Here is a 17,416-nt window from a genome sequence, read left to right on the forward strand (position 1 = left end):
GGGACTTTAAAAGGAACTACCAGCTTTCATATGTTCTGAGCAAGGAACTTAAACGATAGCTTTTTTACATGGCACATATTGCACTTTTACTTTCTTCTCCAACACTTTGTTTTTGCATTATTTAAACCAAATTGAACATGTTTCATTATTTATTTGAGACTAAATAGATTTTATTGATGTATTATATTAAGTTAAAAAAAGTGTTCATTCAGTATTGTTGTAATTGTCATTATTATATATATATATATATATATATATATATATAAAAATCGTCCGATTAATCAGTATCGGCTATTTCTGGTCCTCCAATAATTGGTATCGGTATCGGCGTTGAAAAATCATAATCGGTCGATCTCTATTCCGTATATATTCCGAACTTTGACATTGCTCGTTCTGATATTTTTTTGAAAAATTCTTTTTTCTTTTGGACTATGTGCGTATTGATTTCTAGGTATTATTACTGCACTGTTGGAGCTAGAAACACCTGCGATAACATCTGCAAATCTGTGTACAGGACCAATAAACGTTGATTCGATCTCTGCTCTGCCTCTAGGTAACACAGCAGTGTCTGAGGGCTTCCCTGCATATTAATCTCTGTTACAGGACTGAGACTGCTGCTATGGCCCAGCATATATCTATTTTACAGAGGGCTCCTTTCATTGGATTTTAATTTCCTCTCTCTTCCTCAAAGGCTTTCTCTTTCTAAGTGTCTCCCCCCTCCTTTAGTTACCAGTCTAATAGGACAGGAGAGGATGTGGAGGAGAATGTGATTTGGTGCAGAGCTAAATCACATTTGTGTTGAGGAATGAGTGAGTTACGTCACCGATGTGGAAGGAGAGGGAGGCAGACCGACATGGGCTGCCATTTATCCAAGTGATCATCTGAGTGGCGATGTTTGAGAAAAGCTGCTGCCACTCTGCTCGCTTCAGTGAATAAGTATGATGACAAATGGCTCTGAAAGCTAGCACCCACACACTGTTAGGCTGTGTAGAATTATTATTTTATTTATTTTGAGGTTTGATTTAGATTGAGTAGGAGTTGTTTTCAACCTAACCTTTTATGTTTTTCTCTCCCTGCCTCTCTCCTGCTCTCTGCCTCTCTCCTGCTCTCTGCCTCTCTCCTGCTCTCTGCCTCTCTCCTGCTCTCTGCCTCTCTCCTGCTCTCTGCCTCTATTCTGTGTGTTTTCTTCAGCGTGTAAGCCTTGGTAGTACAGAGAGCAGTGTCAGTGCAGGATGTGTGTGTGTGTCCTTGTTTTTGAAAGAAACACATTTTTTTTGTCCATTTTAAAATAACATCAAATTGATCAGAAATACAGTGTAGACATTGTTAATGTTGTAAATTACTATTGTAGCTGGAAGAAATCTATTCAGAACAGCGCAAACTGTCTCTAACCAGAATAGAAAGAGGAGTGGGAGGCCCCGGTGCACAACTGAGCAAGAGGACAAGTACATTAGAGAAACAGACGCCTCACAAGTCCTCAACTGGCAGCTTCATTAAATAGTACCCGCAAAACACCAGTCTCAACGTCAACAGTGAAGAGGCAACTCCGGGATGCTGGCCTTCTAGGCAGAGTTGCAAAGAAGAAGCCATATCTCAAACTGGCCGATAAAAATAAACAATTAAGATGGACAAAAGAACACCCTGGACAGAGGAACTCTGCCTAGAAGGCCAGCATCCCGGAGTCGCCTCTTCACTGTTGACGTTGAGACTGGTGTTTTGTGGGTACTATTTAATAAAGCTGCCAGTTGAGGACTTGAGGCGTCTGTTTCTAAAAATAGACACTCTGGTGTACTTGTCCTCTTGCTCAGTTGTGCACCGGGGCCTCCCACTCCACTTTTTATTCTGGTTAGAGCCAGTTTGCTCTGTTATGTGAAGGGAGTAGTACCCAGCGTTGTACGACATCTTCAGTTTCTTTGCAATTTCTCGCATGGAATAGCCTTAATTTCTGAGAACAAGAATAGACTGATGAGTTTCAGAAGAAAGTTCTTTGTTTCTGGCCATTTTGAGCCAGTAAGCGAACCTACAAATCCTGATGCTCCAGATACTCAATTAGTCTAAAGAAGGCCAGTTTTATTGCTTCTTTAATCAGAACAACAGTTTATCTGTGCTAACATAATTGCAAAAGGGTTTTCTAATGATCAATTAGCCTTTTAAAATTATAAACTTGGATTAGCTATAACAACGTGCCATTGGAACACAGGAGTGATGGTTGCTGATAATGGGCCCCTGTACGCCTATGTAGATATTCCATCGAAAATCTGCTGTTTCCAGCTACAATAGTCATTTACAACATTAACAATGTCTACACTGTATTTCTGATCAATTTGATGTTATTTTAATGGACAAAAAATTTGCTTTTCTTTCAAAAACAAGGACATTTCTAAGGGAACCCAAACTTTTGAACGGTAGTGTATACACACACGTGTGTACAGTACCAGTCAAAGTTTGGACACACCTACTCATTCAAGGGTTTTTCTTTATTTTTACTATTTTCTACATTGTAGAATAATTGAGAAGACGTCACAACTATGAAATAACACACATGGAATCATGTAGTAACCAAAACAGTGTTAAACAAGTCAAAATATATTTGAGATTCTTCAAAGTAGCGACCCTTTGCCTTGATGACAGCTTTGCACACTCTTGGCATTCTCTCAACCAGCTTCATTAGCTAGTCACCTGGAATGTTTTTTGAACCGTTTTGAAGGTGTTCCCACATATGCTGAGCACTTGTTGGTTGCTTTTCACTCTGCGGCCCAACTCATCCCAAACTATCTTGGGTTGAGATCGGGTGATCATGGAGGCCAGGTCCTCTGATGCAGCACTCCATCACTCTCCTTCTTGGTCAAGTAGCCCTTACACAGCCTGGAGGTGTGTTTGGTCATTGTCCTGTTGAAAATCCCGTATTTAGCCTCGTTATTGTTATGTCATTTTCTTGTTACTTTTTAAATGTTTTTATTTTACCTTAGTTTATTTCGTAAGTTTTCTTAACTTTTCTTAGAACTAGGACAGAAGAATTTATAACTGACTTTTTCAGACTTAACATAGGTACAGCAGATCTCCTAATTGTATGGGACACTTTTAAATGTGCCTTTAGAGGCCATGCAATTCAGTACTCATCTATAAAACAAAAGGAATTTAGATCAAAAGAGTCCATATTAACAAAGGAAATTAAAGGACTAACAGTATAGTTAGATAGCAATAAAAACTGTACCATAGTGGCACAGAATAATTTAGAGGAAAAACAAAAAGAAATGGAGGAACTTATTCTAGAAAGATCCAGTGTAATATATTATGACAATAAAGTGACCTGGATGGAATATGGGGAAAAATGCACCAAATTCTTTTTCAATCTTCAATATAGAAATGCTCCCCAAAAAATGCATTGAAACTAGTTACAAATGATGGAGTCACTCATGATTCACTGAATTATATTTTGAAAGAGGAAGTAAAGTACTTTAAGAATATGTTTTTGTTTGTCTCCTCCATCTCCACTAACTGAAGCTAATTCTATGGATTTTTTCCCTAATAATAATGTAAAATTAACATCTGTACAGAAAGACTCATGTGAAGGCCAAATTGCAGAGGAGGAACTTCTTGATGCAATTAAAGCCTTTAAGGCGGGGAAAACTCCAGGGCTGGATGGCATACCAGTGGAGGAATACCATACTTGTTTTGATATACTCAGAGGACCATTATTAGCATGTTTTAACCACTCCTATATAAATGGTAGATTATCAGACACGCAAAGAAGGTCTGATATCATTTTTCCTGAAACAGAACCCAAGTGGTATATAAAGATCCAGTCCATTTTAAAAATCGGAGACCTCATACACTTCAGTGTTGTGATGCAAAAATCCTAGCAAAATGCTTGGCGCACAGAATTAAAAAAGTATTGTCAGATATTATTCATCCTAATCAGACAGGTTTTTTACATGGACGATACATTGGAGATAATATAAGACAAGTACTGGAAACAATAGAATACTATGAAATATTGGGGAAACCAGGCCTGCTATTCATAGCTGACTTTGAAAAGGCTTTTGATAAAGTGCGACTGGAGTTGATATATAAACCTTTTATTGCCATCGAAATGTTAGCTGTTAAAATTAGATTAAACAATAATATTAAGGGATTAGAAATCTGTGGCTTAAAAACTAAGGTGTCATTGTACGCTGATGATTCATGTTTTCTTTTAAAACCACAATTAGAATCTATCCATGGCTTCATAGAGGATGTAGATACTTTTGCTATCCTCTCTGGATTAAAACCAAATTATGATAAATTTAACTTGGGTTACATATTGGATCACTAAAAAAATTCACATTTTACATTACCATGTAGTTTACCAATTAAATGGTCTGACGGCGATGTGGACATAGTCGGTATACAAATCCCAAAAGAAAGAAATGATCTCACTCCAATACATTTTTATAGAAAGTTAGCAAAAATAGATAAGATCTTGCTACCATGGAAAGGAAAATACCTGTCTATTTTTGGAGAAAACACCCCGATTTAACTCTTTAGTCATATCACATATTACCTATTTGCTTATGGTTTTGCCTACACCTAGTGACCTGCTTTTTAAATTATATGAACAAAAAATATTAGTTTATTTGGAATGGCAAGCCAGACAAAATGAAAAGGGCCTATTTATATAACGAATATGAATTCGGAGGGCAGAAATGATTAAATATTAAAGCATTAGACCTCTCACTAAAGGCATCAGTCATACAAAAGTTATACTTAAATCCAAACTGGTTCTCTAGTAAATTGGTAGGAATGTCTCGTCCTATGTTCAATAATGGCCAATTTTCCCTTTATTCAGATTACACCTGTTCACTTTCGGTTGTTTGAAAAGTAAATAATCTCAAATATCGTTATTTTTTAAACAAGCCTTAGAAAGTTGGTTGCAATTTCAGTTTAATCCACCTGAAAAGACAGAACAAATAATACAACAAATATTGTGGTTAAACTCAAATATACTAATTGATTAAAAAAAACATTTTTCGAATAAATGTTTAAAGGTATAATTTTTGTGAATGATATTATAAATAGGACTGGTGGAGTTATGTCACACATGCAGCTAACACAGACATATGGAAATGTCTGCTCTACCCAAAATTACAACCAACTAATTGCAGCATAACAACAAAAATGGAAGAGGTAAGTAGAAGGGGAAAAAAGTAAGGAACTTGTATGTCGGCCCTGTATTAAAGAACATAAATGGTTAAAGAAAAGTGTGATGAATAAAAACATATCAATTTAATTTAAGGACCAAAAAACTGACAGCTGTGCCATATAAATTGCAAAATAGTTGGGAAGAGATTTTTGATGTACCCATTCCATGGCACATGGTTTATGAATTGATACGCAAAACAACGCCGGATTCAAAACTTCCAATTTTTCAATTTAAATTACTATACAAAATTCTTGTAACCAATAGAATGTTATATATATATATATATATGGGGAATACAATCTTCCCAGCTCTGCAGATTTTGCTGTGATGAGGCAGAGTCATAAGATCATTTATTTTGGTACTGTCCATATGTAGCTCGTTTTTGGTCACAGGTCCAGGAATGGCTGAAGACATGCAACATTTGCCTAGAACTAATGCTGCAGATAGCAATACTGGGTGATTTGATAAGCCATAGTCATTCAATCAATAATATAATAATTATTTTAGCAAAATGTTTCATTTTTAATTTACCTTCTGTAGAAGCTATGAGATTAGAAAGATTCAGTACTTTTGTCAAGCATCACAGCACAGTTGAAAAATATATGGCAAATAGAAATCCAAAATGGATGGTGTTGAGAGATAGATGGGAGGGGTTGAATGGAGCTGAAGGATGGGACTAATAACAAGATAACCAATGTAAAACATACAGGGTCTGTAAAATGTATATAGGTTCAGAAATGTTGTGAAATAGCACAGTTACAAATAGAAATCAAACTGGATGGACATCAGAAATAGAGGAAGGAATAAAAACAAAAAATATACAACTATTATAAAATGTGTATAAGATGTATAAACTGAAGGTAGAAGCCTAAGTGTTATTGTTTATTAGTTTACTCCAATTGGGGGAAGGGTGGTAGGGTTTGCGGGGAATAATGAAGGTATATTCTAAAAAAGTATATCTACAGTTGAAGTCGGAAGTTTACATACCCCTTAGCCAAATACAGTTAAACTCAGTTTTTCGCAATTCCTGACATTTAATCCGAGTAAATATTTCCTGTGTTAGGTCAGTTAGGATCACCACTTTATTTTAAGAATGTGAAATGTCAGAATAATAGTAGAGAGAATGATTTATTTCAGCTTTTATTTCTTTCATCATATTCCAAGTGGGTCAGAAGTTTACATACACACAATTAGTATTTGTTAGCATTGCCTTTAAATTGTTTAACTTGGGTCAAATGTTTTGGGTAGACTTCCACAAGCTTCCCACAATAAGTTGGGTGCATTTTGTCCTGTTCCTCCTGACAGAGTTGGTGTAACTGAGTCAGGTTTGTAGGCCTCCTTGCTCACACACGCTTTTTCAGTTCTGCCCACACATTTTCTATAGGATTGAGGTCAGGGCTTTGTGATGGCCACTCCAATACCTTGACTTTGTTGTCCTTAAGCCATTTTGCCACAACTTTGGAAGTATGCTTGGGGTCATTGTCCATTTGGAAGACCCATTTGTGACCAAGCTTTAACTTCCTGACTGATGTCTTGAGATGTTGCTTCAATATATCCACATAATTTTCCATCCTCATGATGCCATCTATTTTGTAAAGTGCACCAGTCCCTCCTGCAGCAAAGCACCCCCACAACATGATGCTGCCACCCCCATGCTTCACGGTTGGGATGGTGTTCTTCGGCTTGCAAGCCCCCCCCTTTTTCCTCCAAACATAACGATGGTCATTATGGCCAAACAGTTCTATTTTTGTTTCTTCAGACCAGAGGACATTTCTCCAGAAAGTACAATATTTGTCCCCATGTGCAGTTGCAAACCGTAGTCTGGCTTTTTTATGGTGTTTTGGAGCAGTGGCTTCTTCCTTGCTGAGCGGCCATTCAGGTTATGTCGATATAGGACTCGTTTTACTGTGGATATAGATACTTTTGTACCTGTTTCCTCCAGCATCTTCACAAGGTCCTTTGCTGTTGTTCTGGGATTGATTTGCACTTTTCGCACCAAAGTACGTTCATCTCTAGGAGACAACGCGTCTCCTTCCTGAGCGGTATGACGGCTGCGTGGTCCCATGGTGTTTATACTTGCGTACTATTGTTTGTACAGATGAACGTGGTACCTTCAGGCGTTTGGAAATTGCTCCCAAAGATGAACCAGACTTGTGGAGGTCCAAACATTTTTTTCTGAGGTCTTGGCTGATGTCAAGCAAAGAGGCACTGAGTTTGAAGGTAGGCATTGAAATACATCCACCGGTACACCTCCAATTGATGCAAATGATGTCAATTAGCCTATCAGAAGCTTCTAAGGCTATGACCAAATTTTCTGGAATTTTCCAAGCTGTTTAAAGGCACAGTCAACTTAGTGTATGTAAACTTCTGATCCACTGGAATTGTGATACAGTGAATTATAAGTGAAATAATCTGTCTGTAAACAACTGTTGGAAAAATTACTTGTGTCATGCACAAAGTAGATGTCCTAACTGACTTGCCAAAACTATAGTTTGTTAACAAAACATTTGTGGAGTGGTTGAAAAATGCGTTTAAATGACTCCAACCTAAGTGTATGTAAACTTCCGACTTCAATTGTATATACATATGTGTATATGTATGCGTATGTGTGTGTACGTATATGGATATATATTTTTACCAAAAAAGATATGGGGGATTGGAAATGATGCAATTACATTGATGAAAGCAACAATCTTTCTGCAATATTAAGCTGATCTACCCCTTAAGTATTTTTTTTTCTTTTTCTTAACTCTATTTCTTCAACTGCGTTGTTGGTTAAGGGCTTGTACGTAAGCTTTTCACGGTAATGTCTACACCTGTTGTATTTGGTGCATGTGACAAAGTTATTTGATAGATAGAGCTGAGCGTTTGGTTTCCTTTCGACCGATAGCTGTGCTCTGCTGTTTGTTCCCCTCAGACAATCACTCAGCTGGGGAGATTAAAACGCTGCACCCTGGGAAGCATGGCCCTTTTCTCCACTTCTCTTTTTATTTTCTCTCACCCTCCCTCCTCGGGATAGATGGAGAGAGAGAAAGGCAGGCAGGCTTTGATATTCTGCTCTCATACCTGTGCTGGAGTCACATGGTCGTGCCGTATCGTCCTGCCGAGTCGTCCTGCCTGTTTTTATAACCTGTCTTTTTCCCCTCCGCAGCGTTCCGTTTGGGCTGTTGTTTTTTTTCTGCTCTTGCTGCCTGCTGCCGCTCTGGTCCTTCGTTCTCAAGACACACCGCTGGTGTGCCATGTATGTTTATGTCTGCAGCATGCCGCGGGGCCAGAGAGTGCTAGCGGGCAGCAGTGGCAGTAGCGCTAGTCCTGGTGTTAGCAGCAGCCGTGGTCTGTGTCTGTCCCTGCCTGAGCTCAGCTACTGTCTGTGTTTCCCCTGCACAGTGCTGCTCCAGCACGGAGCTGACCCCAACATACGCAACACTGACGGCAAGAGTGCCCTGGACCTGGCCGACCCATCCGCCAAGGCTGTACTCACCGGTAAGTGATAAGCTGCTTCCTTTACCTCTATCTCTCTGTTTACCTCTATTGCCCTCTTTTTCCCTCTCGCCACCTCCACTGTAATCTTTCTCAATTCCTCTCTCGCCCTCTCCCTACCACTACCACTCTCACCTACATAGCTTTCTACCTACATACCTAGCGTTTTCTCTACCTCATGCTCACAATTCAATTCAATTCAAGGGGTTTTATTGGCATGGGAAACATAAGTTTACATTGCCAAAGCAAGTGAAGTAGATAATACACAAAAGTTAAATAAACAATAAAAATGAACAGTAAACGTTACACTCACAGAAGTCCCAAAATAATAAAGACATTTCAAATGTCATATTATGTATATATACAGTGTTGTAACGATGTGCAAATGGTTAAAGTATAAAAGGGAAAATAAATAAACATAAATATGGGTTGTATTGACAATGGTGTTTGTTCTTCACTGGTTGCCCTTTTCTTGTGGCAACAGGTCAACAAATCTTGCTGCTGTGATGGAACACTGGTATTTCTATCTACTTCTAGCACTCTCTACCTCTCTTGCTCTCTCTTCCTACGTACCTCTACGTCTACCTCTCTACTCTCCCAGAGATCAGCTGTGTCTTCACCCTTTTATTTCTCTGCCTCATCCATCTTTAAATGTTTCATGGAGTTATCTGTTGATTGTGTATGAGTTGGTTGTGTGATGCGGTGGCTCTCTCTCTCTCTTGCTCTCTCTCGCTCTCTCTCGCGCTCGCTCGCTCCCTCATTGTCTCTCTCTCTCTCTTGCTCAGTGTCTCTCTCTTGCTCAGTGTCTCTCTCTTGCTCAGTGTCTCTCTCTTGCTCAGTGTCTCTCTCTTGCTCAGTGTCTCTCTCTCTCGCTCGCGCTCTCTCTCGCTCGCGCTCTCTCTCGCTCGCGCTCTCTCTCGCTCGCGCTCTCTCTCGCTCGCGCTCTCTCTCGCTCGCTCTCTCTCTCGCTCGCGCTCTCTCTCTCTCGCTCGCGCTCTCTCTCGCTCGCTCGCGCTCTCTCTCGCTCAGTGTCTCTCTCTCGCTCAGTGTCTCTCTCTCGCTCGCGCTCTCTCTCGCTCGCGCTCTCTCTCGCTCGCGCTCTCTCTCGCTCGCGCTCTCTCTCGCTCGCGCTCTCTCTCGCTCGCGCTCTCTCTCGCTCGCTCTCTCTCTCTCTCGCTCTCTCTCGCTCTCGCTCTCTCTCGCTCGCTCTCTCTCGCTCTCTCTCGCTCTCTCTCGCTCTCTCTCGCTCTCTCTCGCGCTCTCTCGCGCTCTCTCGCGCTCTCTCGCGCTCTCTCGCGCTCTCTCGCGCTCTCTCGCGCTCTCTCGCGCTCTCTCGCGCTCTCTCGCGCTCTCGCGCTCTCTCTCGCGCTCGCTCGCTCGCTCTCTCTCGCGCTCGCTCGCGCTCTCGCGCTCTCTCTCGCTCTCTCTCTCTCTCGCTCTCTCTCGCTCTCTCTCTCTCTCTCTCTCTCTCTCTCTCTCTCGCTCTCTCTCGCTCTCTCTCGCTCTCTCTCGCTCTCTCTCGCTCTCTCTCGCTCTCTCTCGCGCTCTCTCGCGCTCTCTCTCGCGCTCTCTCGCGCTCTCTCTCGCGCTCTCTCGCGCTCTCTCGCGCTCTCTCGCTCTCTCTCGCTCTCTCTCGCTCTCTCTCGCTCTCTCTCGCTCTCTCTCGCTCTCTCTCGCTCTCTCTCGCTCTCTCTCGCTCTCTCTCTCTCTCGCTCTCTCTCGCTCTCTCTCGCGCTCTCTCTCGCGCTCTCTCGCGCTCTCTCTCGCGCTCGCTCGCTCTCTCTCTCGCTCGCGCTCGCTCGCGCTCTCTCGCGCTCTCGCGCTCGCTCTCTCTCTCTCGCGCTCGCTCGCTCTCTCTCGCTCGCTCTCTCTCTCTCTCGCGCTCGCTCTCTCTCTCGCTCGCGCTCGCTCTCGCTCGCTCGCTCTCTCTCTCTCGCTCTCTCTCTCTCGCGCTCGCTCTCTCGCGCTCGCTCTCTCTCGCTCGCGCTCCCTCTCTCTCGCTCGCGCTCTCTCTCTCTCGCGCTCTCTCTCTCGCGCTCTCTCGCGCTCGCTCTCTCTCGCGCTCTCTCTCTCTCGCGCTCTCTCTCTCTTATTCTGTCAGCGTTCAGCAACAGTCAGACTCATCCATAATTAGGCTGTTCCATTCTGTTTCTGTTCTTTCATGCTCTTTTTGTTTACATGGGGTTACATCATATTCCCTGGCTGGTAAATAAATGAATGAGAGAAATACAGAACAGAGAATGGTCCTAGGAAGCTTTCCACCCACCTTGTAAACAACAATCAGGTAGAGGATGATATCTGCTGGGCATTTTGGTATGTGAGGCAGATGTGAATTGATTTGATAACAGTATTCAACACCATGACATCACACAGTATAGCGAGAGTAGCAAGGACTATTACACTCTGAAACCGTTTAGTAATCTGGAGTGTAGCATGCAAGAAGAGCAACCCACTGTTTGTTTTCTGTTTGCCATTTGTTGGTGAATATGACAGTGACAGCAACTTCAGCTTATTGATTCATGTGTGAAGTCGGCTTATTAAACTGTTTGTGTGTGTTTGCGCGTTGGGGTTGGGCGATATGGCCAAAATACCATCGTATTTGTCTTATTTTTGACGGTATGACGGTATTTGAATAATAAAAGTTAAGAGAAAATGTGCTTAGTAGTACTAACGTAAACTCACTCACTTTTGTACATCGCCTTGGTCCGTACAATTGACCTTATTTTAGCGCCAAAAAAACGTAATACTTCCAAGTAAACTGTAATATGAATACCACTGTAAAGCACAATTTCTTCCCTTTCCAACAAAATCAAAGAGGAGACTTCCACGCTGCCTGTTTCTGCATGGAGCTTCGCCGGGCCTTTTTAAAAATGGCGGGTGGGGAGCGAAGGCTACGAAGTGTTCGTGAAAGGGGGAAATATGTTGTGTGAGGAAACAGGCTTTTTCACCCGATTTGTCCAAATAATCAACTTTAAAATGTAAATAAAACGTAAAGAGTTTATGTAATGTCTCATCACATACCTGTTTGAAGGTTTGTGTCGAATTTGAAGCAATTCATTATTAATTGATTCATTGTTTGTGTTATTGATAATCACATTGCATTTGGCACCCTAGTCATGAAATATTATTTTAATATTAGCAATCATTTATATTAATTTAGACAAAAATCATGAATAATGAAGTTTTCTTACAAGTGTATATGGTTAAGCATGATTTTAATCTGCGAGAGAAGGGCTACCCCTGGTGGAAAGAGGCTGTATGGCACAAAATGAGATGCCAATGCGCGCTGTACGTTACGTAGTGACACGTCACGATGTAACGTACAGCGTCAGAGGGGTCCGTTTTTTCATCTTTTCTCCAATACCATGTCAATCAACGCTGAATCGAAACGTAGTTCACACCCCAGATTTTGATGCCCACACAGTCACTACAGTCCCATTCGTTTTCATTGCAGCCTCGTTTGAATGTGGCGGTTGCGCACATTTGTACGGAATGGGGTGAGTTTACGTTAAATCCCATTTATTATTATTATCAATGACCCAAAGTCACTTAAAGTGCATGGTAGTGCATGACCCTAGGACGGTAGGACTTGTATTGCAAGTGGTTTTAATGGTCTTTCTCCTTTAAAAAAAATTACTTTATACTGTTCAACCAAACTTCAACCAAAAATAAAAGGAGGACAAAACTGACAGTGAAGTAGTCCTGTTTGAGGTTACAACAGAGGACGTTCTACCAACTCTGGTACTCCACCAATGGTTACTTTTTGCTTTTTTGCAATTTTTCTTCGTTTAATACGCTAATTTGTTTTAATTTACATACTGTCACGTTCCTTTTTTGTTTTACTATGCCTCTATTTCATTCCCCAAAAGTTGTCCTTTATCAGAATAATTATTCTCCTCGACTGTATTTCCAGGTTCAAATGTAGTTCTTACATTCACCTTTAGAGGCCAGACTGCCGATTTCTGGGGGTCTCTATTTGGCAAGCTCGCACTCCCGAAGTTGTTGACTTGTTGTGCTAGCAAGTTAGCTAGCAGTTCTCAGCTTTTAGCAGTTTCCTACTGCCGATAGAAACGGATGATTTCCATAATTTATTTCTGTGTCATTACTGAATTATTTAAGGTAACAAATAAAACTTTAAATACCGTTAGAGAAGGTACAGTACAAATCCACACCGGTGCTTGGATCAATACAGGTACAGTAACAGTCAAAAGTTTGGACACACCTACTGAAGGGTTTTTCTTTATTTTACTATTTTCTACATTGTAGAATAATAGCGAAGACATCAAAACTATGAAATAACACATTGAATCATGTAGTAACCAAGAAAGTGTTAAACAATTCAAAATATATTTTATATTTGAGATTCTTCAAAGTAGCCAAACTTTGCCTTGATGACAGCTTTGCATACTCTTGGCATTATCTGAACCAGCTTCAACTGGAATGCTTTAACAACAGTCTTGAAGGAGTTCCCACATATGCTGAGCACTTGTTGGCTGCTTTTCCTTCACTCTGCGGTCCAACTCATCCCAAACCATCTCAATTGGGTTGAGGTCAGGGGATTGTGGAGGCCAGGTCATCTGATGCAGCACTCCATCACTCTACTTATTGGTCAAATAGCCCTTACACAGCCTGGAGCTGTGTTGGGTCATTGTCCTGTTGAAAAACAAACGAAAGTCCCACTATGCGCAAACCAGATGGGATGGCGTATTGCTGCAGAATGCTGCCGTAGCCATGTTGGTTAAGTGTGCCTTGAATTCTAAATCAATCACAATTGTCATCCGCAAAGCACCATCACACCACCACCTCCATACTTCACTGTGGGAATCATACATGCGAAGATCATCCGTTCAACCTCTCTGTGTCTCACAAACACGAGGTGGTCGGAACCCAAAATCAAAAATTTAGACTCATCAGACCAAAAAACAGATTTCCAAGGGGTCTAAGGTACATCGCTCGTGTTTCTTGGCCCAAGCAAGTCTCTTCTTCTTATTGGTGTCGTTTAGTATTGTTTTTTTTGTAGCAATTCAATCATGACGGCCTGATTCACACAGTCTCCTCTGTACAGTTGATGTTGAGATGTCTGTTACTTGAACTCTGCAGCCGAAATAAATGTTTCACAATCTGAGGATGGTAACTCTAATGAACTTATCCTCTGCAACAGAGGTAACTCTGGGTCTTCCTTTCCTGTGGCAGTCCTCATGAGAGCCAGTTTCATCATAGTGCTTTTTGGTTTTTGCGACTGCACCTGTTGAGACTTTTAAAGTTCCTGAAATGTTCCGGATTGACTGACCTTCATTTCTTAAAGTAATGATGCACTGTTGTTTCTCTTTGCTTATTTGAGCTGTTCTAACCATAATATGGACTTGGTCTTTTACCAAATCGGTCTATTTTCTGTATACCACCCCTAACTTGTCACAACACAACTGATTGGCTCAAACGCATGAAGAAGAAAAAAATTAAAATAATGTAATTTTAACAAGGCACACCTGTTAATTGAAATCCATTCCAGGTGACTACCTCATGACGCTGGTTGAGAGAATGCCAAGAGTGTGCAAAGCTGTCATCAAGGCAAAGGGTGGCTACTTTAAAAAATCTCAAATATAAAATGTATTTTCATTTGTTTTTTGGGAAACTACATGATTCCATATGTTATTTTATAGTTTTTATGTCTTCACTATTATTCTACAATGAAGAAAAACCCTTGAATGAGTAGGTGTGTCCAAGCTTTTGACTGGTACAGTATATGGAGGATGTATATAGCCAGACACATTTAAGTTAGCCTATTGATTATAGACCTCATTAAGTTGGTTTCCTCTCCTCACTTTTCTTAGACAATAAGGCAAGGGCTGTTTTCTCATCTCCTCATTCTGCAGCTGCCTCCGCCACATTGTTCTCAACGCTTGTTAACTTTGCTATTATGCATATAGCTACATGGTCTAGGAAAAGGCGCCAATTCAACAGAGCACTGATGTGTTTCAGAACCGCGGACAGCGACTACTATCCAACGCCAATTTGTTATGAAATTATATTCATTTTATTAGTCTTGCACAATTGTTCTTATGTATATAAACATATATAACATTTCAGTAGCACATGTCTTAGTCTGATCGACTGTACCATCCCAACCCGCCTCCACAATGGATTAGTCCACTCAGGTGCGAATCAGACATGTGTCTTGTACACTATTACATATATGTTTTTGCTACTGCTCGACTGAAGAAATCTCGGGCGACCAACAGCCTATCGATCAAATAATCGACCAATCGACTAAATGGGGTCAGCCCTAATGCAAATACACCATCTTAATTATACCACCTGCTAGGAATTTTCCTTTTGAGATGCTGTCAGTGAACTGATGTCATCCAGACAGGAAATGCACAACAAACTCTGGCCTTGTAGTATAATGAAACATCTATCAACAATCACCAGAAGGCTGTCATGTTTTCGCTCTGCTCTGAGAGAGCAGCAGAGGAGACTGTACTGTCTCTGTTAATAGAGCTGCTGCGAGAGGGAAGACTCCAGTAATTGTTACATATCGATTTTTCTTATCTCTCTCTGCACTTTGCACCTGCACTCTGACCGACCCTGCTGTTGCTGCTCAGGGCCCTACACTCTCCCAGAGCAAAGCTGCAGGCAGGCAGGCAGGCGCCTGTCTGTCTGATGTGCGTGCCTGTCTGCGCGTGTGTGTCAGACAGAGAGACAGGCAGACAGACAGACAGGCGCGCACATCAGACAGACCGACAGACACGCACCCACGTGCAGACTATATACAGTGGGGACCGGTACAGAGTCAATGTGGAGGCTGTATACAGGGGGGACCGGTACAGAGTCAATGTGGAAGCTGTATACAGGGGGAACCGGTACAGAGTCAATGTGGAGGCTGTATACAGGGGGGACCGGTACAGAGTCAATGTGGAGGCTGTATACAGGGGGGACTGGTACAGAGTCAATGTGGAGGCTGTATGCAGTGGGGACCGGTACAGAGTCAATGTGGAGGCTGTATGCAGTGGGGACCGGTACAGAGTCAATGTGGAGGCTGTATACAGGGAGGACCGGTACAGAGTCAATGTGCTGGCGCACAGGTTAGGAGGTAATATGGTGCAACCCTACAGAGTGTTGTATAGGCTACTGTAGACCACCTTTGCAAAATAGTGTGTTTTAATCAATTTGGTGACGTTGTTAGATGTAGTATAGTTTTATCTAAAAAGGACAACTTAAAAAAATATGTTTTACAAAAAAAAAAGGAAATTCACTGAGGATGGTCTTCCCCTTCTGCCTCTAAGGATCCTCCACTGATGTGCATAATAGTGAAGTTATCCAGCTCATTGGTGTTGAGAACAATGCCGTGGAGACAGTAGCAGAAGGAGGAGATGAGAACAGCCCTTACCTTAATGTCTAAGAAAAGTGAGGGGAGCGGAAACCGGAAATTAGTTAGGTCTATAATCAATAGGCTACCTGTTAAATGTGCCTGGCTTTATAAATCACCAATATGTCCACAGAAATAAGACCGTTCCTGCTTCTGTTGCCTGTTTGGGTGTTTGTTTCATAGAGCATCAAGCCTCACACAACGACATGTCAAGTAAACAATTTCACAAATTCTGCTGTTTTTAATCTTTGCTTTGCTGTGATAAAGGCTTTTCACTTTTTTTTCATTAGAATTGATATTACTTAGAATTTGTTTAGTATTTACACTGTTCCAAATTGTCAGAAATATGTTATTATATTAATAATGCTCCTTTTTCTTGATCTCCTTATTGTTATTATAATAATAATATTAATAAGTAATGCCATTAACATTAGTAGCAACACTGTAGGCTACACCTCTGTAAGCACGGACTGATGCCAATGTGGTTTTTTTTGTGCAGTTTCGAACCAGCCTTGATTTCCACAACCACGGACATTAGTTTTTGGTCCGGACAAAATCTGAACCAATCATAGATGTTTATGTTTGGTTCAGATTTTGTCCAGTCTGGAACAGCCTTGATTTGGTCCAAACATAGACATCCATAAATTACTTATTTTCAACTTTCATTCAGAACCAGAAATTAACCTGATTTCAATGTCCAGAAGATACCTATTTTTCAACGTCCGGAAAAGATGCCTTTTCAACTTTCATTCAGAACCGAAAATGTACCTGATTTCAACGCCCGGAAACATTTATTTTTCAACATCGGGAAAAGATGCCTTTTCAGGTTCCTGGAAAATATATATTTTAAACATAAATTGAACCAAACTTCAACGTCTGGAAAATACATATTCTTGAGGTCTTTTCAACATCACTTTGCTTACTGGGACTATTCTAGTTTTGCGGGGCCAGCATTTTTTGTTCTCGCCTATGGCGGCACAATGGCAAAGACCTGTCCTGGCTATAGGTCAGGCCCTATTCAGACTGGATTAGTTTTACTAGGGGAGGTCTGGCAATTTAATTATGTGCACGAGCACAAAACAACACATCTGTAATTTTTGTCCTGTCTGAATCTGCCATGTCAGTAATTTTTACATGGCAGGAGAGTAACAATTCCGTCCAGAATAACCTATTTTTTTCCGATAATACTAGTCCCGTGCCAATCGACTTCCCTACGTTTTGAGAGAAATATCTGAGTTTGATAGGTGTTTCTTGCAGTTTGCGCAAGAAAACAATAACTGATTCTGATATAAATGACCTATAGTACCAGTCAAAAGTTTGGACACACCTACTCATTCCAGGGTTTTTCTTTGTTTTTACTATTTTCTACATTGTGGAATAATAGTGAA

At 41.1% G+C, this 17,416-nt stretch overlaps 1 protein-coding gene across 1 annotated transcript in view; it reads left to right on the forward strand.

Annotated features, from left to right (window-relative positions):
* The window catches only part of LOC120044982 (poly [ADP-ribose] polymerase tankyrase-1-like), a 138,010-nt gene that overhangs the window by 13,961 nt on the left and 106,633 nt on the right, over positions 1-17,416 (forward strand). Inside the window, exon 3 of the mRNA XM_038989773.1 lies at positions 8,570-8,665. Coding sequence (XP_038845701.1) covers positions 8,570-8,665 — 96 coding nt within the window. The remainder of the gene's footprint in view (positions 1-8,569; positions 8,666-17,416) is intronic.

Source organism: Salvelinus namaycush, chromosome 3 (assembly GCF_016432855.1).
Source record: "Salvelinus namaycush isolate Seneca chromosome 3, SaNama_1.0, whole genome shotgun sequence".
NCBI lineage: Eukaryota > Metazoa > Chordata > Actinopteri > Salmoniformes > Salmonidae > Salvelinus > Salvelinus namaycush.